Source organism: Talpa occidentalis, unplaced genomic scaffold (genome assembly GCF_014898055.3).
Source record: "Talpa occidentalis isolate TD23 unplaced genomic scaffold, MPIMG_talOcc4v2.1 talOcc4.8, whole genome shotgun sequence".
NCBI lineage: Eukaryota > Metazoa > Chordata > Mammalia > Eulipotyphla > Talpidae > Talpa > Talpa occidentalis.
Genome location: NW_023605194.1, coordinates 83,720,056 through 83,747,959, shown reverse-complemented (window position 1 = coordinate 83,747,959; position 27,904 = coordinate 83,720,056). Strand labels below are relative to the sequence as shown.

General features: G+C 38.1%; 1 protein-coding gene across 1 annotated transcript; it reads left to right on the top strand.

Annotated features, from left to right (window-relative positions):
- Positions 1 to 1,287: 1,287 nt before the first annotated feature.
- Positions 1,288 to 27,904, top strand: RGS13 (regulator of G protein signaling 13). Its single transcript, XM_037496699.2, has 5 exons — positions 1,288 to 1,308; positions 9,055 to 9,123; positions 12,012 to 12,073; positions 25,818 to 25,984; positions 27,043 to 27,904. The coding sequence occupies exons 2-5, from the start codon at positions 9,059 to 9,061 to the stop codon at positions 27,247 to 27,249; spliced, it is 501 nt and encodes a 166-aa protein (XP_037352596.1). The 5' UTR covers positions 1,288 to 1,308; positions 9,055 to 9,058; the 3' UTR covers positions 27,250 to 27,904.

Genomic DNA, 27,904 nt, shown 5'->3' with positions numbered 1-27,904 from the left:
CTTTTCTAGTCCCCAAATTTTCCCCAAAGACTGAATAGAATCAATTTCTCTTAACTTGAAACTCAAATTAAAAAATATATAAGTAGGGCCTCCCCGGTGGAGCAGCGGTTGAGTGCTGGGTTGTGAAGCTGCCCGCAGACTCTGCAGCGCCGGTTAGATCCCCGGCTGCTCCCGGCCACCGGGGGAGGGTCCCACATGGTGCGCAGACCTCTCCTGCCGCCCGCTGCTCCCCTCAGCAGTGTACTTCGTCAGTCTGCCTGTTCTGCTCCCCACTCTGGCTCTGGTGAATTCTCTCACCCTCCCGCGCTTCTGACTGTACCCAGTGCTTGTATAAATAAATAAATATTAAAAAATATATATATATATGTAAGTAAAGATCATCGTCTACCTCATTAGGCACCTAACTAGTTTCAGAAACATTCCATCAACCACATTCTGGTGGTCTTTCCTGTTGTTTCATTCTAGCATTTCTGATGCACACCCCCACTCTAATTCTCTAATTCTAATTCTCTAATTCTCTAATAATGTGCACACACATGCACATTCAAACACACACATGCACAGTTAGGTTAGACATAGGACATGTTCATTAACAATCTCACCATACCCTGCATTCATTTGTCCTAACCTAGAACACTGTGTTTAGTTCAGATTTTAACAGGTATCTAAACAAACTGGAAAATGATGGAGAGTCCAGAAACTGCCCTATGTGGACCAGTGGAAGGAAATAGAAAGGTTGAACTAGAAAAGCGACTGTGGTAGATTCATCAGTTGTTAAGTCCTTTGTAATTTGACTATGCCAAAAATATTAATTTTAATACTTCTCAATAATTTGATTACAAGAGTTTGCAGGGGAGGTCTACTTATTGGCATTCAGTTCTTTGACTTTTTTAAAAGGGGAGTTTTCTTTGAGTTATACATTTTCTAAAATTAGAAAGAAATCAATTATTTTAGAAAAAACGTTTAATATTACTTTGAAGATTTTATGGTGTTACTACTTCCAATCATCTGATCATTTCAGATGGGCTAAAATGTCAGATAAAGCCTCTTTATCAGCAATGCTTTGGAGTCACATCGTACTACTTTCCATATTCAGCAAAACCTCTCTTTGCATAGATACGTGTGCAAAACAGAACATTCATACAGAGGCCAGACTGCTATCGAAGGAAATTATAGGAACAGTAAATTTCTTTTATGCCAGGAAAAATAAAATGCTGGATGTCTCATGGAACTTCAGAGCCTGATTTCAAAAGAAACATACAAAGAAGAAAAAATTTAGCGTGGTGGACTTCTCTACAGGACGTATTTGTAAGTATGAGATTCTGTATGATAGTTGAACGATACAGTAATGTTGACTTGCTATAAATGACTACTGGATATTTAAAGTGTTAGCAGGTTTCTTCTAAGGAAAATAAACAAACTAGAGAACTCCTGTGTTTTCCAGGCCTATGCTTTCTGTACTTAAAAATAAACTAAAACCTAGTCACCCAAGTAAAAATGAAGTTCCTCACTAGGGCAGAAAAGGAAATATTATAGTTTTAGTGTAGAGTATGGTTTTCATTTCATATGATTTGTGTGTGTACATTTATGCATATGTTTAGATTAAGATATACAATAAAAGCAGATATTTCAAAATGATATTGTTTCAATATGATTAGCTCCAGCATCTAATTAACTATACTTATTCTAGGTGTGGACTTCTGTAAGGTCTACATGAAATTTTGTTCATCTAAATTTTACCAAATTACCTTCATGTTATGTATAAGCACAGCTGTACAAAATCACTTGCTTTTTCAAAGGACAGGAATTTTGTGTGTTAAGGCAAACAAAACCTCACTAAAATGCACATTGTTCTAGTTTTTTTCCCTAGATTTCATATGACAAGCTATATAATCAGATAAACACATTTGAATGTTGATAGTATAGATGAACAGAAATAAATTGCCAATTGTCTATCAGGATAATACAAACATTAAAACATGTGAAGAGACTCAATTTAGTAAACTTATTTACTGTCATTTTACTTTGAGAAAAATTTCACTTATACGCTGGCAGAAACTTGAATCTATGACTGTGGCATGATATGTAACTAACTCAACCCTAACTAATGCTTGTATAACCATTCTAAGAATTAGATCCTATAGATCAAATTTAATCTTTCTGTAAAACAACCAGGAGAAAGCATGGAAGACAAAATCACTATGGAGATATTTCAGGTAATGAAATATTCCAAATACTCTACATATTCAGATTGTAACTGTAAAAGCACTAGTCTCACCAAGACAATAGTGAAAAATCAAAAGACAGGCAAATTAGTGCATAATGTTTATGTGAGAGAAACAAAATATTTAAAGAAAAAGCAATAGAAAATACAAGCAAAAAGTATAGGAATTTTTACACTATCAAGCCTATTGAAATTAACAAAATTCTAGGCAAGGGGTTAACAAACAAGGGCTAACCATAGTCTAGAACTTATGAAGTGGAAAAAAATCACTTACTAAAAATGTAAGATAGGGTAATTATAGAAGTCCTTGCCAAATATGCATTCTCCAGGAAGCACACAATAATCTTTTGTTTTTGTTATTTTATGTTTAGGTCAATGGAATTTTTCCACATAGCATACTGCCAGATGGAGTAAAGAATGGATTATTGTTTATATAAAACTTGGTGAATTTCTCCTATAGAACAATTCTGCATCATATCAGTTTAGGCTATTCTTTCCCAGGGAACTCTCCTTTTGCCCAAGGAAAACTGGAATTCTGTAAATAATTGAGGCTAGTTTTTATTTTTACCAGTAAAAAACTATGTATGCTCTAATTTGAAGGGTATAATCTAATGGAAGATGTTCTTAAATGGAATTACCTATAAAATAAAATTGAATTCATCAATAGAACATTTTTAATTAAATTCTAATGCTAAAGAATTTTACTTTGAAATTTCAGAATTCACCCATTTTGCAGTTACAAAAATATTCTTTAAAAGTTCTCAATTGTAAATGTGAAAGGGTTTCACTCTGCTACTCTGTGTTTCTTAAACAGTAGATGTTCATGCATTACTGAATGATAACTTATTGAATACAGGATTGCAGATTTTATGCTTCCCTTTTTTTTTATAACATCCTTGTTTATATTTTCACAATATAGGACTTCTCCCCTCAGGTGGTCGCTGTAGTTTTCCTACCACCAAAGCACCCATAATCCTCCACCATTGCATTCCTCCCCTCCTGGATGTCTCAGATCTACTGCGTGCTTGGTCTGCCGTCAGTGGTCCTCATTCTTACAGTTTGTCTTTGTCTGACCTTGTTTGGTTTCTCTAGATTCCACATATAAGTGAGATCATCCCTTATCTCTCCGTTCTCCTTCTGGTTCACTTCACATTAATCTCTTCCAGTTCCATCCATGTTGCCACAAATGGCATTAGTTAGTTTATTTATTTATTTATTTATTTATTTATTAAAGGATTTATTTATTTATTTATACAAGCACTGGGTACAGTCAGAAGCACGGGAGGGCGAGAGAATTCACCAGAGCCAGAGTGGGGAACAGAACAGGCAGACCGACAAAATACACTGCTGAGGGGAGCAGCAGGCGAGACAGGAGAGGTCTGTCGCGCCATGTGGGACCCTTGCCGGTGGCTGGGGATTGAACCAGCGCCGCAGAGGCTGCAGGCAGCTTCGCAGCCCAGCGCTCAATCGCTGCGCCACCAGGGGAGGCCCTAGTTTATTTACTTTTTTGATGACTGAGCATTAGCCCATTCTGTATATTTATATACCATATTTTTTACCTATTCATCTGACATTTAGGTTGTTTCCATATCTTGGGTATCATAAATAGTGCTGCTAGAAACACAGGAGTGTGGGTTTCCTTTCAAATTAGTGTTTTTGTGCTCTGTGAGGAGATACCTAGGAGCAGAATTGCTGGATTATATGATATATTCACTTTCAGTTTTCTAAGGATTCTCTACATGTTTTTCTTCTTCAACCAGTTGGTATTTTGGACTGCAATTATATTGTCTTCACTTTGCCAGATGAAATTTCAAAAGCTATCTCTTTTCTTCTCATTTTAAAGGTATAAGAATTATAATTTATAGTTCTTCATCTGCTTTCCATCTTTCAAAATCAATTTGAAATACTTTGTTATTTTCTGTCTCCTTGTGTTATCTCCTTTTACCTTCACACGTAAGTCTTTTATATTCCTCTCCAACAATTTTAGCAGTGTCGGTTGGAAGAAGTAATAAAAGCTGGGGTTAATAAGTAATAAAAGCTCAGGTACATAAATCTGTGCTAAATCTATCACTAAATATGTTCTGGTATGTAATTGTTGATGCTTTTATAGTAGTATATTCCTTTGATATTCCATAATAGATGTGTGTATATTTGACTTACAATACTGAACAACAAATAAACAGTGACTTATATACAATGATCAAAAAAATAAAATATTTCAGGGTATTTGTATCTAGCAGGAGTAGGAAAGTTAGGAATATAAATATCATTATCTTTACATGTTTATGCATATCTTTTGTGTTATATATACTTATATTCCACTTTTTTCCCAATGTCAGCCAACAACTGAGCTGCTGGGTCAGAAAACCTCCCTCTTAATCAGTCACTTTGATTCCCTCTGAATCAGTCTGATCTATGCAAAGCCTTTGCTAGAATTTTAAAAGGCAGTCCTTCTACCACGTGGATGAAACCCCGTTTGGAGGCCCATAGCTTGGCTAGGGGAGACCAGGGGACCCAGTCTCTTCTCCCCACCAGACCTGGTATGTCTGTAGAGGAGACAACCACTGTGGCTAAAGGGAAGCCGGGGCCTCTCCTCTCCCCCTTTCATCGGCACTCAAGCATCCCAAGCTCTTGTGATCAAAGAGATCTTTGCTGCAGCCCCATCCTTCCATATACATCCCCAAATGCATCTGAATCCCCGTAGCAGATTCAGCTACAAAGATAACATGTGGAAATAAAAATATAGGTGCAAAGAAACAAATGAAAACAAAGGAAAGAAGGAGAATTTGCAGGACACAGGCTGACATGTTGAAGAGTGGACAAGGTTAATGCGGAAATTTCTCAAGGTCTAAGTTGAAGTTTAAAAAGGGAAGGAAAGCAGTCTGACAGAATGTGTGCTTCCTGTACATACAAAAGAGCTTAGGAAGTATTTCCTGAGTACAAGAAGGAAGATCAGATTAACTAGAACAGAAAGATTTTGCCTACATGCATTTTTCTAACCTTAACACTTTCATTTAGAGAAACAGAAATTGAGCATCTTAGAGTTTAATTAATATGCCCAAGGTCACACAGCTAATAAGAACCTGAACTCAAGTGCCTGTCTATTTGGCTTCCATGCTCAGAATTATTTTAATGCACTCCCTCCCCTCTCAAGAGCTGTGGAAATCCCCTAATTTCAAGTGCAGCTGAAAATCACTTTGCCTTCACTGTGCAACTGCCTGTTGCACAAAGGCTGTTTTGATTATGTCAAACAATTCCTCTAATATTGTTTTTAAAATATGAAACCTTACAAATAGACATGAATGTTAGTTACACAAATCATCAATATGCACACATAGCTCAGGTAGATCCAGTGAGGAGATTTGAGCCACGAAAGCGTATATGAGGGGAGTCTGCGAGACTATTTAAACTGAAAGAGAAGCTGTACGAAGAAAGGAAGTTGTTTGGCATTCTCCAGCGGAGAAGATAAGCAGGGAGCTGTTGGGTGATCTGCATTTAGAGGTGATTACAGAGATGACGAATCTTGAAACTTGAACTGCATTAATATAATTTAGAGTCTAATTGTACACAAGAGCAGTATGCACGGCCAGTCGATGCAACAGTTTTATGAGCCTGAATTATTTCAGTGTTCATTTTCTTCAGACAGCCTCATTTTCATCACGCTACTAAAGATCTCAATGAATTGTTGCCACCAACAGAATAAATTCTCATTCAACGCCATCCACCATCTAACTACACACACACACACACACACACACACACACACAGTCTTCTCTGCCTCTTACATAAACTAGTTTGAATATATTTGCCATCAAAAAGCTCCAATTTTTCTCTTTCTGCAACAATATTTACCTACTTTGTCCTCCTCACAGGAGACACCCATAAAGAAAAAGAAGTCCATCAGATCACTGCGCCCATACGTTCATATGCCCAAACCTGCAAATATACTCAAAGCTGCACCTATACTTTCTCTGCCCCTTCTGATTGCAGAGCAGTTACTTCTTCCTCAATCTCCACTTCTTCAATGTCTCAACCTTCACATTTATTTATTTGTTTGTTTGTTTGTTTGTTTATACAACTACTGGGTACAGTCAGAAGCGCGGGAGGGTAAGAGAATCCACCAGAGCCAGAGTGGGGAGCAGATCAGGCAGAAGGACCGAAGTACACTGCTGAGGGGAGCAGCGGGCGGCAGGAGAGGTCTGCGCGCCATGTGGGACCCTCCTCCGGTGGCCGGGGAGCAGCCCGGGATCGAACCGGTGCTGCAGAGGTTGTGGGCAGTTTCACAACCCAGCGCTCAACCGCTGCGCCACCGGGGAGGTCTTCAACCTTCACATTTTAAATTCCAGGTCATCCTAATTTCTTAGGAACCTGCGATTCTGTTGATTTTCCCACCTTCTATGTCTTCAACCTCTTCCATGACTGCCATGGCAGACCTGGAGGTTTGTCACTCTCATTTTGACTTCAGAACAATGCTCCAGAGATGTGCAACCCATGGGGTGAGATGGCAGGGTTCTGCCTCTCCACCTCTCATACCATCTGTGCGTGGCTGTCAGCAGAAAGCGAGAAGGTGGGGTAGAGGGATAGGGGAGAAGGGAAGGGGAGGGGAGGAAGGTAGCAGCTTGTCCAAGCACCCCTCAATTTGTCCAGGATTCTATTTCCTCTTGTTTTCTTCCCCTTTCTTTGTGTCCTCCTTGCTCCAGTGCACTTTATCAGACCAAGGTTGTTGATGGCCTTCTTGTTAAGAAATCTCGTAGGTATTTCTCTATCCCTTGGTTTCTGAATCTCTTCCCAGCTCCTGATACTCAATGGGCCACTATTTTCCTATTTTGAAAACTAAACCCTGGGTTTCTGTGATACCATATTCTTCTTATTTTCCTCCTGCAGATTCCTCTTTCTCAGTCTCTCTTGATATTTGTGTTCTTCCGACACCCATCTTGGGTCATCTGCTTTTCTCAAGTCACACTTTCTCCCTGAACAATTTCATCTTCTCTTTTAGCTTCTTTTCTGTGTTTTTTTTTAAAGATTTATTTATTTATGCATACAAGAACTGGGGTACAGGCCAGAGGTGCAGGGGGTGAGAGGACTCACCAGAGACCAAGTTGGGGAGCAGAACTTGACTGAAATATAAGGCAGATTGACTGAAATACACCGCTAAGGGGAGCAGCAGGCACGCCTGCCTACCTCTACTTTGAGGTTGAATCTCTCACCTGAATTGTTTTCCTTTCCTTCTCCTACCTTCCATATCCAACACATCACCAAGTTCTGATAGTTCCTTTTGCAAAGTTTCTACAATCTATTCCCTCCTCTCTGTTTCTCCTGCTAACTGGCCACCTCCTAACTGGTCTTCCTAATTCCACCCCGGCTATGTTAAAATCCACCTGACCTACAAAACCAGTTTCAAATGCTAACATATCTACTCCATATTTTATTTCATGATTTTTCTATTCCATAATTTTTTTGCTACCCAATGTTTATTATGTATTAAACCTAGAAATAATTTTTGTCATTATTTACAGCAGAAGTAATTTATAAGCTTATTGTTGTTTATCTTTTTTGCATTGTTTTTACTAAAACTTTCTATTCCATATTTTAAAAGTGTCAATGACTTTCCAACTCCTAACTAAAGTTGGCAGCGTAGGAGGCATCACATGCTCATCTGCTGTCCATCTTTCCAACTTTGTCTCCAGCCTCTTTCATGCTGAATGAATGTCTTTGAACAAGACTTTGGTCCAATCTTAGCTCTCCAGTCTGCACTCTGAGTGCTCTCCCTGCCATATTCTAGACTCAAGCTGTGACTACATTCGCTTCATTTCCTCAGCTAGGACATGACCCATTGCTTCCTGACCTTTGTCCAAGCTGCCACCTCCCTTCCTTCACTCAGGATATTCCTGCACATCCTGTGGGGTCTCACTTAGCTATTACTTTCCTGCAATGCCTACTGTAACCACCTCCACTTCTGGTGAGGTCCTCCTGTGTGTACTCACATTCCCCATCACATGAAGTTAAGTGAGTTTGTGAGGATGGGAGGAAAAGAGAACCTAGGGTGAGCACAGGCAGCCAAACTTGATAGATGATAAGTGTTCCACAGATTTTTCAAATTAATTAATAAAGACTAATATAAAAACTCACTGTTTATTCTTCATAATTCATTGTATATAAGTAGGTATATTTGTTTGGCAAACTATTTCCACCTCTCATTATAAAGGGTAGATTCAATTATTGATAAAAAAATTTTGAGTTGTTTTCTCAAAATCCCCAATTTTAAACCCTCGATGACTCACATTATTATGTAAAGTCCAGGCTGAGTAAACTCTACTTCAATTTTGTAGTCAAAGTTATATTGCTCCAATGGGCAACACCAGGTGAGCAACACCCTTCTCAGAATTTAGACCTAGGCAGCCTCATTTTTTTTTTTATTTGACAACTTCCACTGTAACAAAGAGGCAAATTTTTATTCAATATATTGAGCAAGCTTCCTAAAATTAGGAATTACCCAAAAAGGAAAACTTGGGAGCCGGAGAATTCAGCAGCCCTAAATGGAAAGATATTTTTCAAAGAGCTACAGTTTCTTAAATGCCATTATTTAATGAATAGGTGTGCCAGGTGGATCTGAAGTCACACTCTAAGCACCTATATTCCCATAAAATATTTATGAGGTGAGTCATTATTATATTCTCCTCCCCACTCCCACTAGTGATTGATTCCATTAACTGCAAGAACCCATCTTCATTTTTATCATGATTTATACATTTTCATGTTCCTTAGAAACTGACTTCAACATGTACTTATCCTGAAAGACTAAATTATACTAATATGCTGTCTGTCTTTAGAAAAATGAGCAGGAAGAATTGTTGGATTTGTAAGATATGCAGAGATGCATCTAAGAGACCCCCTTCCAAGTAAGTAGCATTTAAATTCTATGCCATTATAAAGCATATTTAGCACATGATAAATAGGTATATTTATTCCATTGCGGTCTTAATATATTTCGTTCAGAAAGTAAAATTTGCATTAACAGATGAGTAATTCCACTGAAAGAGCAGTCATGTGTTACACTAGGTTCTGTTTCCCCTATTCGTGGCTTACACTTGAGAATTAAGTTAAATGTTTTTAGAGAGTCTGTTATTACAAATAAATATTCTTGGACTTTTTAAAGTTTTGTATTGTTTATACTAAAATGAAATTATCGTATCCACAATATTTTCATGGCTTCAAATCCTCCATCTACAAAGCATCACAAACCTTCATCTCTAATTGGAAAACAGGAGACGGCAGGGGTAACCAAATGCTTACCAAGCTCCCAAGTCACTTCTATATTTGGCTAGAACTAAAATGTAGTCATTTGGATGGGAACAGCAGCTGTATGAAAATAGAAAGTGTAATGCCTGAAAAGGATAACAAACCATATGATTGGATTTACTCACCTCCAAGAATTCCCAGGTCAGAGATCACTGTTCTTAACCAAAGAGCCTAGCCTCATCCTTGGTGAGTCCTCAGTCCTGGCCATCCTCCCAGCTCTGGTATTCATGCCCCTGCTCTTAAGTACTACAATGTCAAAATTGTATGGGGGAGGGCCAAAAATTGGGGGGGGGGCTGTTGTGATGAATGGAGGAGTCAGTAAGAGCAAAAGCTCAGTGTTTTAAATGACCAGTCATTCATAAGTGCTTTACATTCATGACCTAATTTAATGTTGAGATAACTTTGTGAGACAGATACTATTATTCCCATTTTATAGACAGTAAAACTGGGGCTTGGAGATTGTTAATAAGACTGAAGTTATTAAGCACAGCACTGGAGTTAGGACTATAAAGACTAATGTAAACACTAGGTCCAAACACATTTCTTTCTCCTACGTAGTGAAGTCTCAGGTGCTCCCACTTCTGTTTGGCATCCACGGTCTACCAGGGATGAAAGGAGGGGACAGGGAAGGAGAGAACTTCTACTGAGAAATCTATCTGGGTGGCCTAGGAGACAAAGGTGTTTCAAATAATCTGCTAAGAGCACCTGTGACATCTTGAGCCCTGTGAACCACTCAGAAAAAGTGACAAGCAAAAGCTAAAAAAAATTTCATTTCACAACTTTACCCATAAATATAATTGTTCCCATCATGATCTATGCTATGTCCTTAAAGCTCATGAATCTTCAAGGCAATGGAATTCTCAATTGCCAACGATTACTAAGGCCAAAATGTAAGCTTCGCCAGGACGGTAATGGTATCTTCACTTGTACTGTAGATATTCTATGGTATAAGGAGCAAAACAAAAAGGTGGAACAGATAGGCATGCAATACACTTGCCTAGTACTTCCCATTTCACCTGATTGAAAAAGGTTATGTTAGGTTATGGCTTTTAAAGTTATAATAAGAGAAAAGTACAATGAGTCAGATACCATTTCATGGAAATGTTTTTTGAAAGCAATCTTAACAGCAGTACACTATTAAGCCTCAGTATTGATGCAGTCCATCTAAAACTGGCAGGAACCATCTGAGTTTGTAGAAAACAGAAGACATTTGACCTTTTTAGAGTGCTGGATATTTTCCATGTTCCATGTTTTCTAACCTTTTTAACTAATCTACCTTCACTGTGTTAAGTACCTGCTAATGCTGATGGCTGTTCTTTCAACACTAATTATTGCACTAACTGTAACAGATATAGCCAGTGTACTGTGCTTGCTTATATCTATAGCTGTCTTTGATTGTGTACAGTTATTAAAAACAGAAAAATTAAGAATGTACTTGTAAACTGAATGGCAATGAACACACTGGGTATTTTGAAGGAGAGAAGATAAAATGATGTATATGTAAAATACATAGTCACTTGCCAAGTCACCTTATAGAGACACCAAAATGAACAGAAATGAAATTGCAAAGTCAATATTTTTCACAGATATTTTCTAAATGGTAAATTACTTTTTTATACTGTTTAAGATAAAGATAACTTTATATATTATTTGCAGTAATAAAAATTAAAGCCCTTGGCATATAAAAAAACACTATAGCAAATAATGAACTGAGAAAATAGCTGTACATAGTAGACAATAGGGTTACTAAGTTTATTATGTAAAGGCATGCAAGTAGGTTTTAAGGATGGATTCTAAGATTCTGATAGAACTGGGCAAACACAGGGCAGCAACAAACACGTCTGGCACTACCTTCTCAGGAACAAGGAGTTAAAAAATGTGCATCTTTTGAATCACTTTGGTTCTGTTTGTGCTAATACCCTCAAGAGTGAGCCATAGCAATCCTTAATCACAATAGGCTACATTTGGTTTTAATGGTGAAAAATGAGAAATAATCAAAATACTCATTGAAAATAATTGTGTACCCTATGGAATGCCAGCTGATTAGCACACTGTCAATGCTTATACATTTATAATTATAAATTAAAACACTAAGTGGTTATTAAGACTATTGTGATGGAAAACACGTCAAAAAGCTTATTAAAAGGTATACACATACACACACACACACAACACAAAGACTAAAAAGAAATAAATCAAAATGTCAATAGTGGTCATTTGGAAATTAGGAGATTATAGAGGACTATGGTTCTTTATCTTTTCACACCTCGTTTTAATCCTAGTATCAAGTTTATACTTTTATAATTTTTATGATTTTAATGATTTAGAAAATGAAAATGAGTTTGAAATAATCACAGGAAGATAAACTTCCCTCCCGACAAATGGAGTATATTTGGGCACTCCTTTCATGAGAGTGTATTTCTATTTTAATTCAGCAAAACCTTGAGGCTATTTTGGGGCTAAGAGCAACTTTTGTTTCTTTTCAAAGCCTTACTTTGGAGGAAGTGTTACAGTGGGCCCAGTCTTTTGAAAAGTTGATGGCTACAAAATGTGAGTATGAAGCCAGTACTGTCATTCTTTAAAAACTAGCCAGTTTCATTTTGGGGAAGGGAAGGGGGTGCTGGATGGTGAGGCACCCCACTCTTTACACAGTCTTCTAAATGGCAGCTGCCATGCTGAAAAAAGAAAACCTGAAAATAGTTTGTCGCGTCAACCATCATTATTTTCTTTGGTGTTAATTAAAGCAAGATTAGTCACTGTGAATATTTATTCTTCACAAGTATATATATATGTGTAAAATCCCTGGGAAAATATGCTTACATAGTAACATGTTCTGAAATAAACTAGCTTACCAAAGCCTTTTAAAGTTAACCATTTTTTTTAAACTGAACCATTTGCTGTTCTTCATGCCTTCAAAAATGGGAATTAATTGAGTCTTCATGTTCTAAAACTCCCCCTCCAAGTTTTCTTTGGATTTGATCAGTGCCTGAGTTAAGTGGAACTGTGTATTAGTCTGTACATCATTATACATAGTGTTATCATTCAGGTGACGTTTAATTACAGTGGACAGGAGAGAGATGAAGTTTCAGCTCAATGCAAGAATTAGGATGGAGTCTATCACTTGTGTGATCAGTCCGTGGTGTTGGGAATTAGAAGGCTGTAGCAATCATAAATATGAGAAGACAGATACAGGGAGGAGAAATATGGATACTAGAAGAAAATTCTGTTGGCTGACTTTGGTACATTTTTTAAATAACATTTGCTGCCCTCTGTGTTTGTTCATTTTTGCCTATAGATCTCTTTTTACTTGAGAGTGCCTGTAAACAGTTACCTACTTACACGTACTGATTATGGAAGGGAAGTTAGTCATGCTGCTTGATTTTTAATTAGTGGGGTGTGTGGGTAGTTATTTTACATTGAGTACTTCGTGGTCCTTCTGGGATTTGCCTGCCACACTCCTACCTGCTCTTCCTGACCCCTGAGAGCTGCCTGGGTGCCCCTACCTATCCCCAGACCTCCATTTCAGAAGCCCTCTGGGTTTGGAGACAGCTGCACAGCCTGTCTTGGAGGGCAATGGCATGGGTGTGGGTCTCTGGCTACTAAAATACCTTAATCAGTCCTTGGGTGGACTATTCTGTGGTCCCTCCCCAGCGCTGGGATCTACACCCCAGGCTTTGGTCACCACCTGTACTCCCCCATTTCGCACCATTGCCTTCCACTTTTCCTTAGACTTTGTGGTACAGTTTGCATTTAGAGTTTGTGCACAGCTAAAAAAAAATTTTCTGGTCAATTTGAGGACATTGGGATGGGAGGAAGAGATGAAAGTACTTTTGTTGCATTGACTGATGTTCTATGAGTAACTTGGGGGGCTGTCCCTCTCCTCCGAATCCATGTTTTGCAACTTTGCTAGACTCATCTCCTTCTTGGTGTTGCATATTCTTCATCTGTAAATTAGGAATTATATCACCTATCCTTTCAACATTATTGCGCAGGTTAAATATATGACTAGTTCAGTAGCTCAATGACTGACATGCATTAGCACGCAGTAATTGGTATTTTTATTACTAATAAAGCACATGCCCCTGAATATCATTTCTTTTTCTCTGCTGCCTACCAAAAAGTCCTAAGCCCTAACTTGGAATTCAGGGCTCCCTTGACCTTAACTCAAAATTCTCTAAAATTTGTATCCTGCTCATCCCTCTCCATGTAACAGGCCCTTCTACCCAGTGACTCCCGTTTTCTGTGTCCCTGACTCTCCTGCTCCAAGCTTTTTGGCAGTCTTCTCTCTTTCCTCTATCCACTAGGATTATTGTCGAAAGTAAAAGTTAACTTTCCCCTTGTCCAGGATACCTTTTGGAAATCTCTTTATTTTCTCTTCTTTGTACCTATTCTGCTTTATATTATAGCTTCTGGTGTACTGGGCTTTTTTCCAGCAGCTTTCTCACAGCATTGTGACTTCCCTGCAAGCAGAGATCATTTCTCATTCACATTGCATTCCCCCTCTCAGAGACTGTAATCATGTTTTGTACCTAGTGGGCATGCAATCAATGTTCAACGAATAAGTACAAGACACATACTAGCAAGAAAAGATCAAATACCAAGCCACATTTATATAAGAGATTCTATGCAATAAACCAAAGGACTAAATTAATTACTTTATAATGATCTCAAGTGGGCACCTCACTATCTATAGCAATTTAGAGATATGGTCTCATGAGAATATGTAGAGTTTATAGAAAAGATGAGAACAGGAAGATAGTTTACGACTATAAAAACCAGCAAAAACGGTAAAAATCTGACTAGGAATTGAATTACTGGAAATTTGTTTAAAAATTAAATACTCTCAATGTAACAGGGCAATAAAATAAAGCACTCTATATACTTTCCAAACAGAAAGTCAAAACTGAAAATATGAATGTTAAATGTGTCAGAGAATAAAGTGTGCTTATATTATTAACCAAGGACACTAGTAAAATTCATCTTCCTGCTGAGATAGACAGATCCCTCTCTCTTCCTAGATGAAAAGACCATTCCTAAGAATATGCAGTTCAGAAACCCATATGGAAAGGAAATGTTTCAGACTCCATCTCAATCAGTAAATGGAATTGGTTTAGGAGACATTTGTTTGGGATCCATTAAGTCATACTCATCACAATAATTTAAATTCAACTTTTTTGTGGGAAAAGGAGATCTAAGAAAATCATCAGTTTAAAAACATTTCCATGACAAATTTAAGACATTAGTTAGAAATTAAGAACGTCAGTAATCTACATGCACTCTAGATGTTACCGAGAGATACATTACAAACACAAGTAAATATTTTTAAATGGTAGGTGCCTTTGATCAATGTACATTCAATAAAGGTAGAGTATTTTTTAAGTGCCAGGCAATGTGCTTTTTAAAAAAAATCATACATGCATATAAAGTAACACAGAAAAAAAGGAGATTTTTCAAAAGCTGAACATCTAGACGAGAACAGGGAAGCTTGCCATTTAAGACACACTGGGGTAAAGTTCAAAATGGTGATTGAAGCAACTTCCAGTAATACCCAGAACAGAATTTCAAAGCCAAGGCAAATACATAATTAAAAATAACAGTTTTGACAAAAATTTTCACCAACATCTGCCTATGGGGGCTGACTGGAACTATTTTTTGTTGTTTTTGCTTCCAGAGCAGAGAAGATTTTGTGACGCTCCACTTTTCCTTCAAAGGATCTATTTGTACATTGAGCAAGCAGAAGCAAGCTCTCTACATGTAGAAAGAAAAATATACACACACATTCTTGAACATAAAATTTCTTGCAAGGTCCTGTCAGGATGGCTTTAGAGAACAGGGAGGAGACATCACAAAAGCGTGGCTTCAACTATAGTACAGACGTTTAGGATGTACAGATGTCAAGGCTGAAACTCAGAGGGCTATAGACACTGCCCAAAGAACCGGTGAGACCAAAAAACTGCTCTCAGTTTTACTTATACATTGGGAAGTGTGAGCATTGAATATTCAGTGTGAGCATTGATACATTCATTGAGTACTTACTGTATACAATTTGGGAAAATCCAGCTCATGGGGGAATGAAAGGGTGTGTGTCCAAAAGATGCACAAATGCTTTCCAGAGGCATTTGTAATTCAGCAGAGATAAAAGCTACATGCTCCAGGAACTATAAGGAGGCAGAGCACTTAATGCAATCTAGTGTGTCTGTGCTGAGGAATGAGGACAGAGAGGAGGGATGGCAGGTCTCCTGGTGCAGCTCTTAACCAGAGGTGCATTTTGAGCTGGAACTTACTTAAATGAGTCAGATTGTTGAAAAGTGATAAGGAGGTCTGATGGCAATATTTTATTTTTTTAAAGATTTATTTATTTATGCATACAAGAACTGGAGTACAGGCAGAAATGCAGGGGATTAGAGGATTCACCAGAGACAGAGTGGGGAACAGAACAGGCAGATCTACTGAATTATACTGCTGAGGGGAGCAGGAGAGAGACAGCAGAGGTCTGCTGCATCATGGAGTTAGCTCCCTGGCCGGGGATTGAACTTGTGCTGCAGTGGCTGTAGATAGCCTCATAGTGCTGCATTTTAACCCCTTGTGCCACCAGGGAGACCCCTGATGGCACTATTTTAAAGACCAGAAACTATTTCAGAAGAAGCACACACCATTGAGATTAACAAGTGGCTCTTGCAGTGATGAAATGTAATGAGTAGGATTCCTCAAGATTTGCTGTGAATCTGATCTCAAAAAAATAATGATGAATTAAGCAGAAAGAATCCTGCAGAATTTCCAGCTCTATAGATGATGGAAATTCCTCCAAGTTTTCAAATATCCCAGTTTCCTTTTTTTTTTTTTTTTAGATTTTTATTTTATTTATTTATACAAGCATTGGGTATAGTCAGAAGCGCGGGAGGGTGAGAGAATTCACCAGAGCGGAGAGCAGAGCAGAGCAGGCAGACTGACGAAGTAGTCTGTTGTGGGAAGCAGCGGGTGGCAGGAGACGTCTGTTGTGCCATGTGGGACCCTTGCCTGGTGGCCGGGGATCAAACTGGCGCTGCAGAGGCTGTGGGCAGCTTCGCAACCCAGTGCTCAACTGCTGCACCACCGGGGAGGCCCAATATCCCAGTTTCTTAGGAAAGAATTAAATTACATCCAAATAGACACAGATGTGGTAATAAGTTTTAAAATACATCAGAAAAATTTTGTCTGAGTTGTTAATCGCCATTCCATAAAAAAATCTGAGAAATACTGAAGATTTTCCCTAAGATGATGTTGATCTAAAAGATATCACTGCACCCCAAAATATCATCAAAATAGTAACTGTCACTAAGATAAAAAAGAAAAATTGTGTTTGTCTGATGGTTAAAACTAGTAGAAGTAGAAAAGATACAAAAACTTTCATTTGAAATGAAAAACTAAAACCAAGAGCTGTCAAACTGGAAATGCCAAGACTGAAAAATAATCAAAATCAAAATTTTCATTAATCAAATTTCTATTATTGATTCTGTTACATTTTAGAAAATATTACCAGAAAAAAAAAATGCAGAAGGTTCATACATATTGATCAAATCTCAAAACAAGATGAGAAGTTACCTGGTGATAGTTGAGGAAAGTATGTTTAATAGAAATTAAGTTCAATAAAAATGCAGCTGATGACCTTGGATAATTCGTTCAGTCCTCCCACAAGTCTGGCAGACCTCACAAGTGGGACAACAGGTGAAGAGCCCTCAAAGTCACTGTGCTCAGCTCATGTGCTCCCTCTAGAGGGAGGAGATGGACAAACCAGCAAACAAATTAAAAAATAAATAAATTTCAGAAAGTGGCAAGTGCATTAAAGAAAATGAAACCCATCAAGATGACAAAGACAGGCAGGTGTAAAAGGGCATCTCAGTTGGATGGTTAGAGTAGAACTGTCAGAAGTGGTAAAATTTGAGCAAAAGAACTGAATGATGAGAAGCCAAATGATGGGGTCTGGGCAGAGTGACCCAAACAGGGAATAAACATATTCAAGAGGCCCTGAGATATAAGTGAAGTGAGTCTTCAAATAAGCAAAAGATGTGCAGCAAGACAGGCCCACAGAGCTTTATAGGTTGTGTAAACTACCTTAAACTCCAGAGTAAAAAGAGTCAATATGTTTTTGAAAGGTCCTTCTACCCTTCTGGTAACCACTAATTTGGCCTTTAGTCTACAGTTACTTTATTGAGTGGATTCATTTGTTCTGCTTCTCTTTGTGTCACCAATGGAGGTGGGTAATTTGGGTAAAAGGCATCAATTGTAAGGTGAAAGATAGAATCAGACTTTTACCCATAAATTTAATGTACTATATATAGATGTTGATTTATAATGATGCATCTTTGAAATATATAATGTCATAATGCAATACTACATCAATAAAAATTATTTTAATAATTAAATTATCCCCTCAAAATCCCTCTGGCTCTCTTTTGAAAAAAACAAGTAGTGACCAGTCAGATGGCATTTACAAAAAACCAATTGGGACTAGAATTCAGTAGAGAAGACAAAACTAGGAGTGATTAGCACACAGACACTAATCAAAGCCCTGGGACTATGAGATCACTTGGAGGGAGAGTTTAGCAGGAGAGAACTGAGATGCAGGTATGGAGCTTAGGTGCACACTGGCATTTCCGAATACAGAGAAGAGGAGGAGCAGCAAGAAGATGGAAAAGGGGCATCAGATGAGTTAAGGATGGCCAAACCAGTGTATCATCATGGAAGGCAAAGAAGAGAGCATTTCTGGAAGGGAGCTCTGAACTGAATCAAGGACTGCTGAGAAGTCTAGACAAGGCAATGACTACTGCACATGGCAACATGGAAGTCAACAGTGCCTTTGCTGGAGAAGATTTGGGGGCGTGGTGGAGATGGAAGGACAGGAAGAAACAAGACAGATAATGTAGGGAATTATTAACCTAATTTTTGCTGTGAAGATCAGCTGAGAGAAGAGTTGACATTGGAAGGGGGTATGAGGTCAATAATGAGAGTATAGCGTCAATAATTATTGGTTTTATTTGGGAAGTATGGCAGCATATTTAGAGATGATGGAAACTTCTAGAGAGGAAGTAGCTAATGACATTGAAGGCAGTGTGGATGATGTGAGGAGCAACTGAGAAATACATAGCAACTGAAAGAGCAAAATTGGGGGGGGGGAGTCAAAAAAGAATTGCTTGGCCAACCAAGAGAGAGATAGGGATCCTTTCCTCTCAGGAGAAAAGTTGGGAAAGGCAGGAACAAATGGAGGTAGGTTAGTTTAGTGTATAGGGTTTGTATAGGAAAAAGGAAAGGAATCTCTACCCAAATCTGTCCTCAGCGAAGTTTGAGGTAAGATCATCAGGGGAAATCTGAGGGGAGAGTGTGTTGGTGTTTATTCTTTTATTGAGTTAATATTCCATCTTTATTTGTGTTTCAGAGGTACAGGTTCAACCCCCCTTTAAGTGTTGTTACTACACCACACCCACCACCAGAGCACAGACAGTCCAGCTCCCTCCCCACTTTGTTTTCACCCCTCCCCCTCTGGGAGCTTCAGTTCTAGAATCAACTTTCTAGGTTTTGTTATTAGCTCAAGTGTGTGTGTGTGTGTGTGTGTGTGTGTGTGTGTGTGTGTGTGTGTGTTTTAAGGGAGAAGACATTAAGTCCTTTCTGAAGATTTGGAGAACCATGCTATCAGAGAAGAATATTAGGGTGATTGGGTAATCTAAGTCCACTGAAAGTCTGCAGTGAGAACTCCAAGAGAAAAGTCACAGTTGTCTGTTTTTCTAAGGCCTGCTCAGATGGCTTTACAGGGCAGCAAACCCTATACATACTCAATAGTTAAGGCCCTCCCGCCTGGCAAGAGTTCTCAGTCCCTCGGAGTTTGCATTCCTCTTTTAATTTTGGTGAAAATCATCTTTGAATGTTCTGCGTCTTTCCTCCCTTTCCAAACTGTCACGATCATCTGCAGACACCGGGAAATGCCAGTTGGAATGGTGTAGGATTATCGGACTACTGAAGGTAACAGGCTGCGCCACGCTGGGACCAGGACATCCTGTGATGACACAAAGTGACTGTAGAACTTAGCAAAAGATTTGCTGTTTCGCCGTGTGCACCCAGGCCCCAGACACAGCGCCATTCCCTCCCTATGCTCTCTTCAGCAGAGCCACCGTGCTGCTCAGCGTGGACTGACAGCTTCCCACGCTATCAATTATTCTACTCTCCTGCCCACTGCGGTTGCCATGGTTCCCTTCACCAACCCCCAACCCGCACACGCGCTGCCACGCCTCAGCCCTTTACACTTAGCTCTTTGTCTTCACCTACTCATGCATTCCCTCACTCTGCAGTGGAAAAAACCAGACAAACCAAAGCTACAGAACCTGGCCTTTTATAAACATGTTTTGTTAGTACATTTTTTTCTAAGTACGTTTCAGTTAGTACATTTTTTTGCCAAGTTCTCAGAAAAATCAGAAAGTTTTAATAGGCCAGGTAGCATCCTCAGGTTCTTCATGCTTCCTGGAAGCGAATAATTAGGTCCCGCTTCTTCACTACTCAAAACCTCCAGAGTTACTTTAAAGGTAGAAATATGAGGGATACAAAAGCCTGGGTTGACAAACACCTTATATTGGGTACCTGCTAAATATTACACAGTGTATAAGCACTGGGAGAGGAACATTAATATAAACTGCAGCCTAATTCTCAAGGGGTTTGCAGGTGAGTGGGAGAGAGTAACAAATAAACATGGACTGTGATATAGAGTGAGATTTAACTGTAAATAAAACCACTGCATACTCTGTGCTGTTGGCTAACTGACAGGAAGTTTCGATCAAACCCTGGAATTTTTTCAAGAACTGAGATTCACAAGCTGCGTCATTGATCATAGTAGAAAGTCCCCCTCAACAGAAGGAATCACACATGCAACAGCATGGGGGGATACACTGCTTGGCCAGAAAGAGCAAAGCTCAAGCACTGTGTCCAGGACTGGCAAGGGACAGGGCTTGATGGGGACAGAGTGCTAGGCCCCTGGGCCTTGCAGCTATTGCCAAGAGTCCTGGCTTTTCCCATTAGGGCAATGAAAAGAAGTTGAAAGGTTATAAACAAAGAGCTGTGGCTAGATTTTTGTTTTAACGTTTTGTCTCTACTAAAAGTACAGAAGTCATTGAAAGCATGGTCAGATGGAAAAACCAAGGCTTTCCCCCCAAAATCATAAACAAAAATGTTATGTAAAAGGAGCACAGAAGATTGTGCAATAACTATTGCAGATAGTAGTGTCTTTAATATATAAAGAGGTCTGGGGCCGCCTTGGTGGCGCTGGAGGTTAATATGCAGCACTATGAGGCTATCCGCAGCCACTGAAGCACGAGTTCGATCCCCGGCCAGGGAGGTGACCTACATGGTGCAGCAGACTTCTGTCTCCCCCACTGCTCCCCTCCGCAGTGTATTTCATTCAATCTGCCTGTTCTGTGTTCCATTCTGTCTCTGGTGAATCTTCTCACCCCCTAAGCCTCTGACCTACACACCAGCTCTTGTATGCATGAATAAATCTTTTTAAAAAAGACTTTAAAAATTGAGACTCACCAAAAAGATAGGTAATAGTAAGAAAAACAAAATATTTTAGCATTAATATTTTTAAAATACAAAATGAACAATTACAAGTTACTGGTTTCACCCCATCAGGCTGGGGTGAGTAGATGTTTCAATACTACTGCTGGTTATGAAAAATAATGAAATCTTTCTGAAATCAATTTTAATTAGGTATCAAGAATCTCCAAAAGTTTTATATCATCAAGTTAGAAATTTTATTCCTTTAAGATAATTCTAAGAAAATAACTGAAGATGCAAAACTTTGTAATCCAAAATAGTCCTTGTATTTTTTAAATTATTTTATTTTATATATTTTTTACATCATTTTTCATTTTTGTACAATGTATGCATTTTCATCTCGGTTATAGTCCCTGTGAAATCCCCACCACCCATTCACCCGTGTACCATCACCAGGGTCCCCTGTGCTCTTCCCACCCCTGTTTTGATGCTACTTCCTTCTCCCACCCCCTGCAGAATGTCTCTAGTTTATAGTTGCTTGTTGATTTTGATTTTTTACTTTATTACAGTTACTTTTTTTTTCCTGATCCCTTATTTGGATCTTCTACATTCTTCCTATAAGTGAGACTATCCAATATTTTTCTTTTTCTTTCTGGCTTATTTCACTGAGCATGAATGCTTCCAAAAAAAAAATAGTCCTGGTAGAATAATTTATAACATAAAAAAGAAAATGGTCTAAGTATTCAATAATAGTATGTAGCTAAAGATATTTCAGTTTAGTTCTGCAATGGACTGTTTTGAGACCCTTAAAAGTAAAAAGTAGACATGATACATGATATTAATTTAAGTACAAAAGAGTGATACAAAATTGCTTTCACAGTAAAATGCCAATAAGATGACTTGTATGTGTATTTGTGTTTTAGATGAAGGAAAATTAGTTATACCGGCAGTTAAACATGCAAAAGGCTGAAAGAATAAAAGGAAATATATCAAATGTTTAGCAATGATTAATTACTTTCTCAGAAGTTGTCTGTATGTAAAAGCATCCCACAGAACTTAGGCACTTTTATAATAATACAGCAAAACTAAGAAGAAACCCAGAAGTGACAAGTATCATAGAAGCCAAACCAGAGAATTTTAGTAAAACACAAGATTTACTTTTAAACTTCACACAGAGGCTGGCAGAGTAACCCCCTGGTAGTAGAGACTGAATAGAAAATGCATACACCAATAGATCCTTATCACTGGTGTCATGGAATGTATCACCTCAGTTTCCGTCAATATATTTTATAGTTTTGAATCATATATAAAAAAAAATTGTTTTGGCTATTTTAGGAGTGGAAGGTGGCTACATGGCTCATCTGTAGGATTTAATGCATGGCATGAGCCATTCCACCTTGCCGAAAGCAATCTTGGAAAAAATGAACCATTGTCCTGACTCAGACAAGGGAGACTTCATGGTTCCCTTCTGCATCACGATACAGACATGTGTCATCTTGTGTTAAAAAAATACTAATTTCAGTGACTAGTTGAAAAAGAACACCCTAGAGAGACCCACACGCACCACGGACATTCTTCCAGGAAAAGGCATACGCTGTGTATGACATATCCCTCTCTTGCGTCCTTGTCAGTGAGAAATTCTGTGGACTAGTCCTACTCACTCTATTCGAGAAGAATCATTATCTCTTGAGTGTCGTGCTCAGAAATGAGTGTCCTTTAAAACTCCAGAATGGGTCACATCGGGCTACATTACTTGAGTTGGAAAAAGTTTTTCCATCTTGTCATTCCCTTATTGTATGAGTCAACAGAAATTCTAAACTCTGTTAATTCAGTTCTGACTTTAATAACTCCTAAGATTCCTGAAACACTTACACAAATGTGTGTTTAGTTGCTTACCTGACTAACATAAAATTGAGCTTGATGTAGGTAACGCGCTGGAAAACATACCAATCACAGGAATTTCCCTAAGCTACACACCCAAATGTCTGAAATAGCAAATGAGTTTGAATGGCCCAGGCTAGTTTTCATTCTGCTGTGATACAGTAACAAATGACATCAAAATTCCAGTAATTTATAAGAAAGGTTCATGTCTTATTCACATTATATCTCTGGAGTCAGCTCCAGCTCTGGTCCCTCTCTTCCCTGGCTTTCAGGCTAAAGAATAAGCTCTTTTTTAGAATGTGTCCTCACAGCAGGGGGAGGACAATGGCAGAGTCACTTGATGGTCCTTAACTTTCTGCCTGGACCTATTACATAGCACTTTGCAGGAATTTCATTGGCTAACACAAGTCCGGTGGGCAAGGCTGGTATAAATGGGACATAGGAGTATAATTCTTCTACAGGAAGGGCAAGAAATAATGAGAACAACACAACAATCTATCCCATCAAGTATGTACAGCCAGTGCCCAAGTGGTGATGGTTCAAATTAGAATATTTTAACTCATGGACTTGACAATGGACTTGGTGCATTCAATAGAAACCACAGTCTGATTCTCTAGGGATCCTGGGCAGGAATTGCAGATTCCAGTGGGCATTTTCAAGTTAGAATATTTTCAACTTATGATGGGTTTATCAGAATTTAATGCCATCATAGGCCGAGGAAGATCTGTATATAAAAACATATATCTCCGCAAATGGATGGTTTCACTAACAAAGGACTTGGATATACTGAGGACTGTTGAATCATTTGGCCAGGCCAAAAAGAAGCAGAGCTCCTTCCTCCACTCAATCAGAGGGAAAGTAAGAGAAGGCAGATGCAGACACAGGCAGGTTGTGGAATAAGAATCTATAAACATTTTATTATATAATTAAGCTAAATATAAACAAAGGTTCAGAATACTATAATATGAAATTGAATACAAATTTCCAAATCACTTCCAGCCATCCACTCAGTCCACCCAGGAAGTCTGATGGCTAACTCTCATTCCAGGATCTGTGGATTTTATCTACTCTCTCATGTTTTCCATTACATAGCTCATTTCTTTATTTTAGGGCTTATTTTCTGTCCCTAATGAAGTGCCCAGTCAAAATCCCTCTAAGGACAAAGTTGGCTTTTTATTTTTTATTTAGAACTCTGCTTCCTTCTATACACATTGCAAATAATTGGCTTCCAGCTTTACTTTTTAAGCCAGAAATGGCATTTTTTTTTTTGTCTGCTTACTCTTTCAGCTATTTCTCTAATAGAAGCAATTACTAAATCTGTATTCTCTGGTCCCGGTTTTCTATGCCTATGATGAGGCAAGGCACATCTTAAAGTCAGTTGGTATGAAAATAAACCTCTTGTTTGAAATCTAAGCTAAAATATATTCCTCACTGGGAAAAGCTAAAATACATTCCCCGTTACATTTATGTACATGCTTTACCCCCCTCATCTGTCATCTCAAGTCAAGTGACGTTCTTTCCGATCCATCTTCCTTCCAATTGTCATAGCAGCTATGCCACTGACTGGCTTACATGGTTAACAAATGACACGTTCCAATTTTTGTATATGTTTAGGCACATTCCTTGTAGATTGCCAGATTTCCCCAACCAAACACACATTTGGAAAGGATCTGCCTCTACTTGAGTTCTTTATCTCCAATACAAAATACCTTAATTATCTTTACTTTTGGATAAGTAGTAGAAACCAAGAAGTCATGTATCCTGACTTCCTAGTGCTACAAAAGTTGATTTATTGATGATATAATGTGTGAATATGCACAAAAATATTGGTTTTACTCACTATTGTCATTCCATCTGATCAATGTTATTTATTAAAATAGTTCATGATACCAATCAAGATATTATTAGTCAAAATCCTATGCAGAAGCTCTGATGATCTCATATTCAGAATCCCAACACACGCATCTCAATGACTTGCAACTGAAAGTTACATTGTTGTCTCATCCAGTAGCAATTCATTTAGCATATATGCCAAGGGAAAACATTCTAGCACAAAAATAAATTTAATATTCATCTCAGAGTATTTCTCTTGAATCTTGAGGATATAGGATCTTTCCAGTTTCTTGTTAATATATTAGATCTGTGAGGCTCACCTAAATCTATCCTTCAAATTCACCTACAAAATAGAGCTTCAATCAGGAAAGCTCTCACTTGTTGCCCTTATCTACCCACTCCGGAAAGGTAGTTTGAGACCAGCGTTGAGGATAACCATCTCTGAAATGGAGTACCATTTGATGCACATACCCATACCTAGATTTTGTACAGTTTCCAATACCCATATAAATTTCATTCTTTGCCTGGTCTTACATTTCTGGTTTGTACCATTAACTTCAAATATGAAGTTGAATTTTGCATCTATCCACATTCTCCTGCTTAGATTGAATATCCAGTTTGCACAACCTGATCAATTTATGACCTCGATGGCTTGGAACTTTTCTTCCAAATTTGATCTGCCTATTTAGATTCTAAATCTTGCTCTTACCCTCCATTTGACTTGAGATCTTTAGATTTATCATATCAGTTTCATAATCAGAGCTCTGTCCACTAATTTAAGTCTTTTTTTTTCTGAGTCCTTGTGACTTCTATCCTACACTCACTCACCCTCAGTGACTCAGAATAAAGAAATGAAAGGAAGCCCTCACCACTGACTGGCATTGCAAAACACAACACGCTTCACATCTAGAGATCTAAGTGTGATGTGACATGTTTGTGGGTACATATATTTTGTGACATGTATTCACTTGCTAAATAATTTGGGAACCATGATTCAGGTTTAAATTGTATTAAATATTGTTCATATGCTTAACCTACAAAATGAACTGATTTTCTCCACTTTTAGATGGTCCAATAATCTATACAGCATACTTAAAAATGGAACACAGTGATGAAAATATTAAATTCTGGATGGCATGTGAAACCTATAAGAAAATTGCCTCACGATGGAGCAGAATTGCCAGAGCAAAGAAGCTTTATAAGATTTACATCCAGCCTCAGTCTCCCAGAGAGGTAACTAGTGGACAATGATGACAGATGGGAATGAGTGATCCTTAAAGGCATTATTCTCTCTCCAGCACAGATATGTTCCAGGCACTTTGCATCCAGTGTCACCAACAATACTATAAAGCCAGTATCGCTAACCTTACTTTACAGATTTAAAAAAAAACCTCAGAATACAAGAAGGTAACTAACTTGTTTGGTGTCACACAGCAGTTACATGTTAAAGTTAGAGTTCAAAATTTAACTGCCTGGCCCCAAAGCTTTTCCTCATAGAATATCTTAATTCCAAGAAAAGTTTTTCTAAAAAAGAAGTCCTTGCAAGATAAACTGATTTTGCTAGAAGGAAGCATGATAATGAAAGCACTGTTGGGCAAAGTCTGTGTCACCAGCAAATACAGCAAACACTCACACTGATATCACTACCAGTCACTTAGGACCACAAAAAGAAAATAGTCATGAGTGTAACAGACACCACTGGGACTCCTCCTGGTGGAGAGAGAATGAGGGGTGAAAATTCTTGTTAAGGGGATACAGATAGAAGATGGTCTATGAAATTCCTCCCACTCAAGAGAGTCCTATATTAATGACTTGTTCCTTAAAACTCTTGTCTGGAAAATGCTTGGTTTATTGACATAACCACTTCCCCCCTCTGTCTCTACTTCACTTTCTTCCCCTTTTGAGGCATATTCCATTAAATCAACCCTGATGACTATTAAAGGAAGATGAACTTTAAAATAGCACCAGCTTCCCTCTTCCATAAATAAGACCTGTATCTTATAAACTTCCTCATTTGTAGACTTTGCTAACAAACCATTAACATTCTCCCAAGTAAGCAATGATTTCTGAGATTTCTCTGGTCTTGTACCTTATGGTTTGGGTTTTCTTTTTTGTTGTTCTTCTAATTGGGGGTGTGGAAGTGGATGCTTACTTTTAAAAAAGCAAAGAGTTTATCTCTTGCAAGTCTTTTGAGAAACCTATGAAATACCAACTAAATTAAACATTTCCATTCTATGTGTCTTATCTTCAATTATGCCTACTTATGCTCAACATGTAATTTCGCTTTTCAGATTAACATTGACAGCTCAACTCGAGAAAATATCATCAGGAATATACAAGAACCCACTCAAACATGTTTTGAAGAGGCTCAAAAAATAGTGTATTTGCACATGGAAAGGGATTCCTATCCCAGGTTTCTGAAGTCAGAAATGTACCAGAAACTTTTGAAGACTATTCAGTCCAACAGTTCTTGTTCATCACTGAGAAGTTTAAATTGAAGATGGTATATTGAAAGTACTGCCTTTGTTCTTTTCATCAAAAAAAAAAATAGAAAAGAAAGATAAAGGAAGAAATCAAACAATAAATTTATTCCTAATTCCCATAGAGAAATCAATCTCAAAAACATGGACTCTAGAAACCTTACATATGAATAACAATTTATAGCTCAGTTAACATGTAAAGAACAAGAAGTTCTCTCTTCATGACACCAATATTCACAAGTTTTACTTCAGTAACAGAATTTAATTAATGGCTGTTTTTTGTTAAGGATATGGTTTTGTGATAATGTGCAGATTGGATGGAGCTGGAAGGGATCATGCTCAGTAAAACAAGCCAGAAAGAAAAAGAAAAATACCGATGGTCTCACTCATAGCAGGAATCTAGAAAACCTAAATAAGGGACCAGGAAAAAGAATAACTATATATATAAGAAAGAAAAAATCAAAATTAACAAACAACTATGACCAGAGACACACTATGGGGGGTGGGGGGTGGGGAAAGGAGGGATTGGGGTCAAAATAAGGGGGTTGCAATTGTATGGGGAATATGAAAATAAAATTAAAAAAAAACTAAAAAAAATTGTAGCTATATGACTTGTGTATCTAGCATGATGTATTCTATTGACAGGCTTCATAATGACTTTAATTAGTAGACA

Bases quoted from the DNA above. Each gene is read 5' to 3' on its own strand.
- RGS13 (XM_037496699.2), top strand. From the start codon at position 9,059: ATGAGCAGGAAGAATTGTTGGATTTGTAAGATATGCAGAGATGCATCT. The intron at 9,124-12,011 runs GTAAGTAGCATT...TTCTTTTCAAAG, and splicing joins TCTAAGAGACCCCCTTCCAA to CCTTACTTTGGAGGAAGTGT. The intron at 12,074-25,817 runs GTGAGTATGAAG...CTCCACTTTTAG, and splicing joins AAAGTTGATGGCTACAAAAT to ATGGTCCAATAATCTATACA.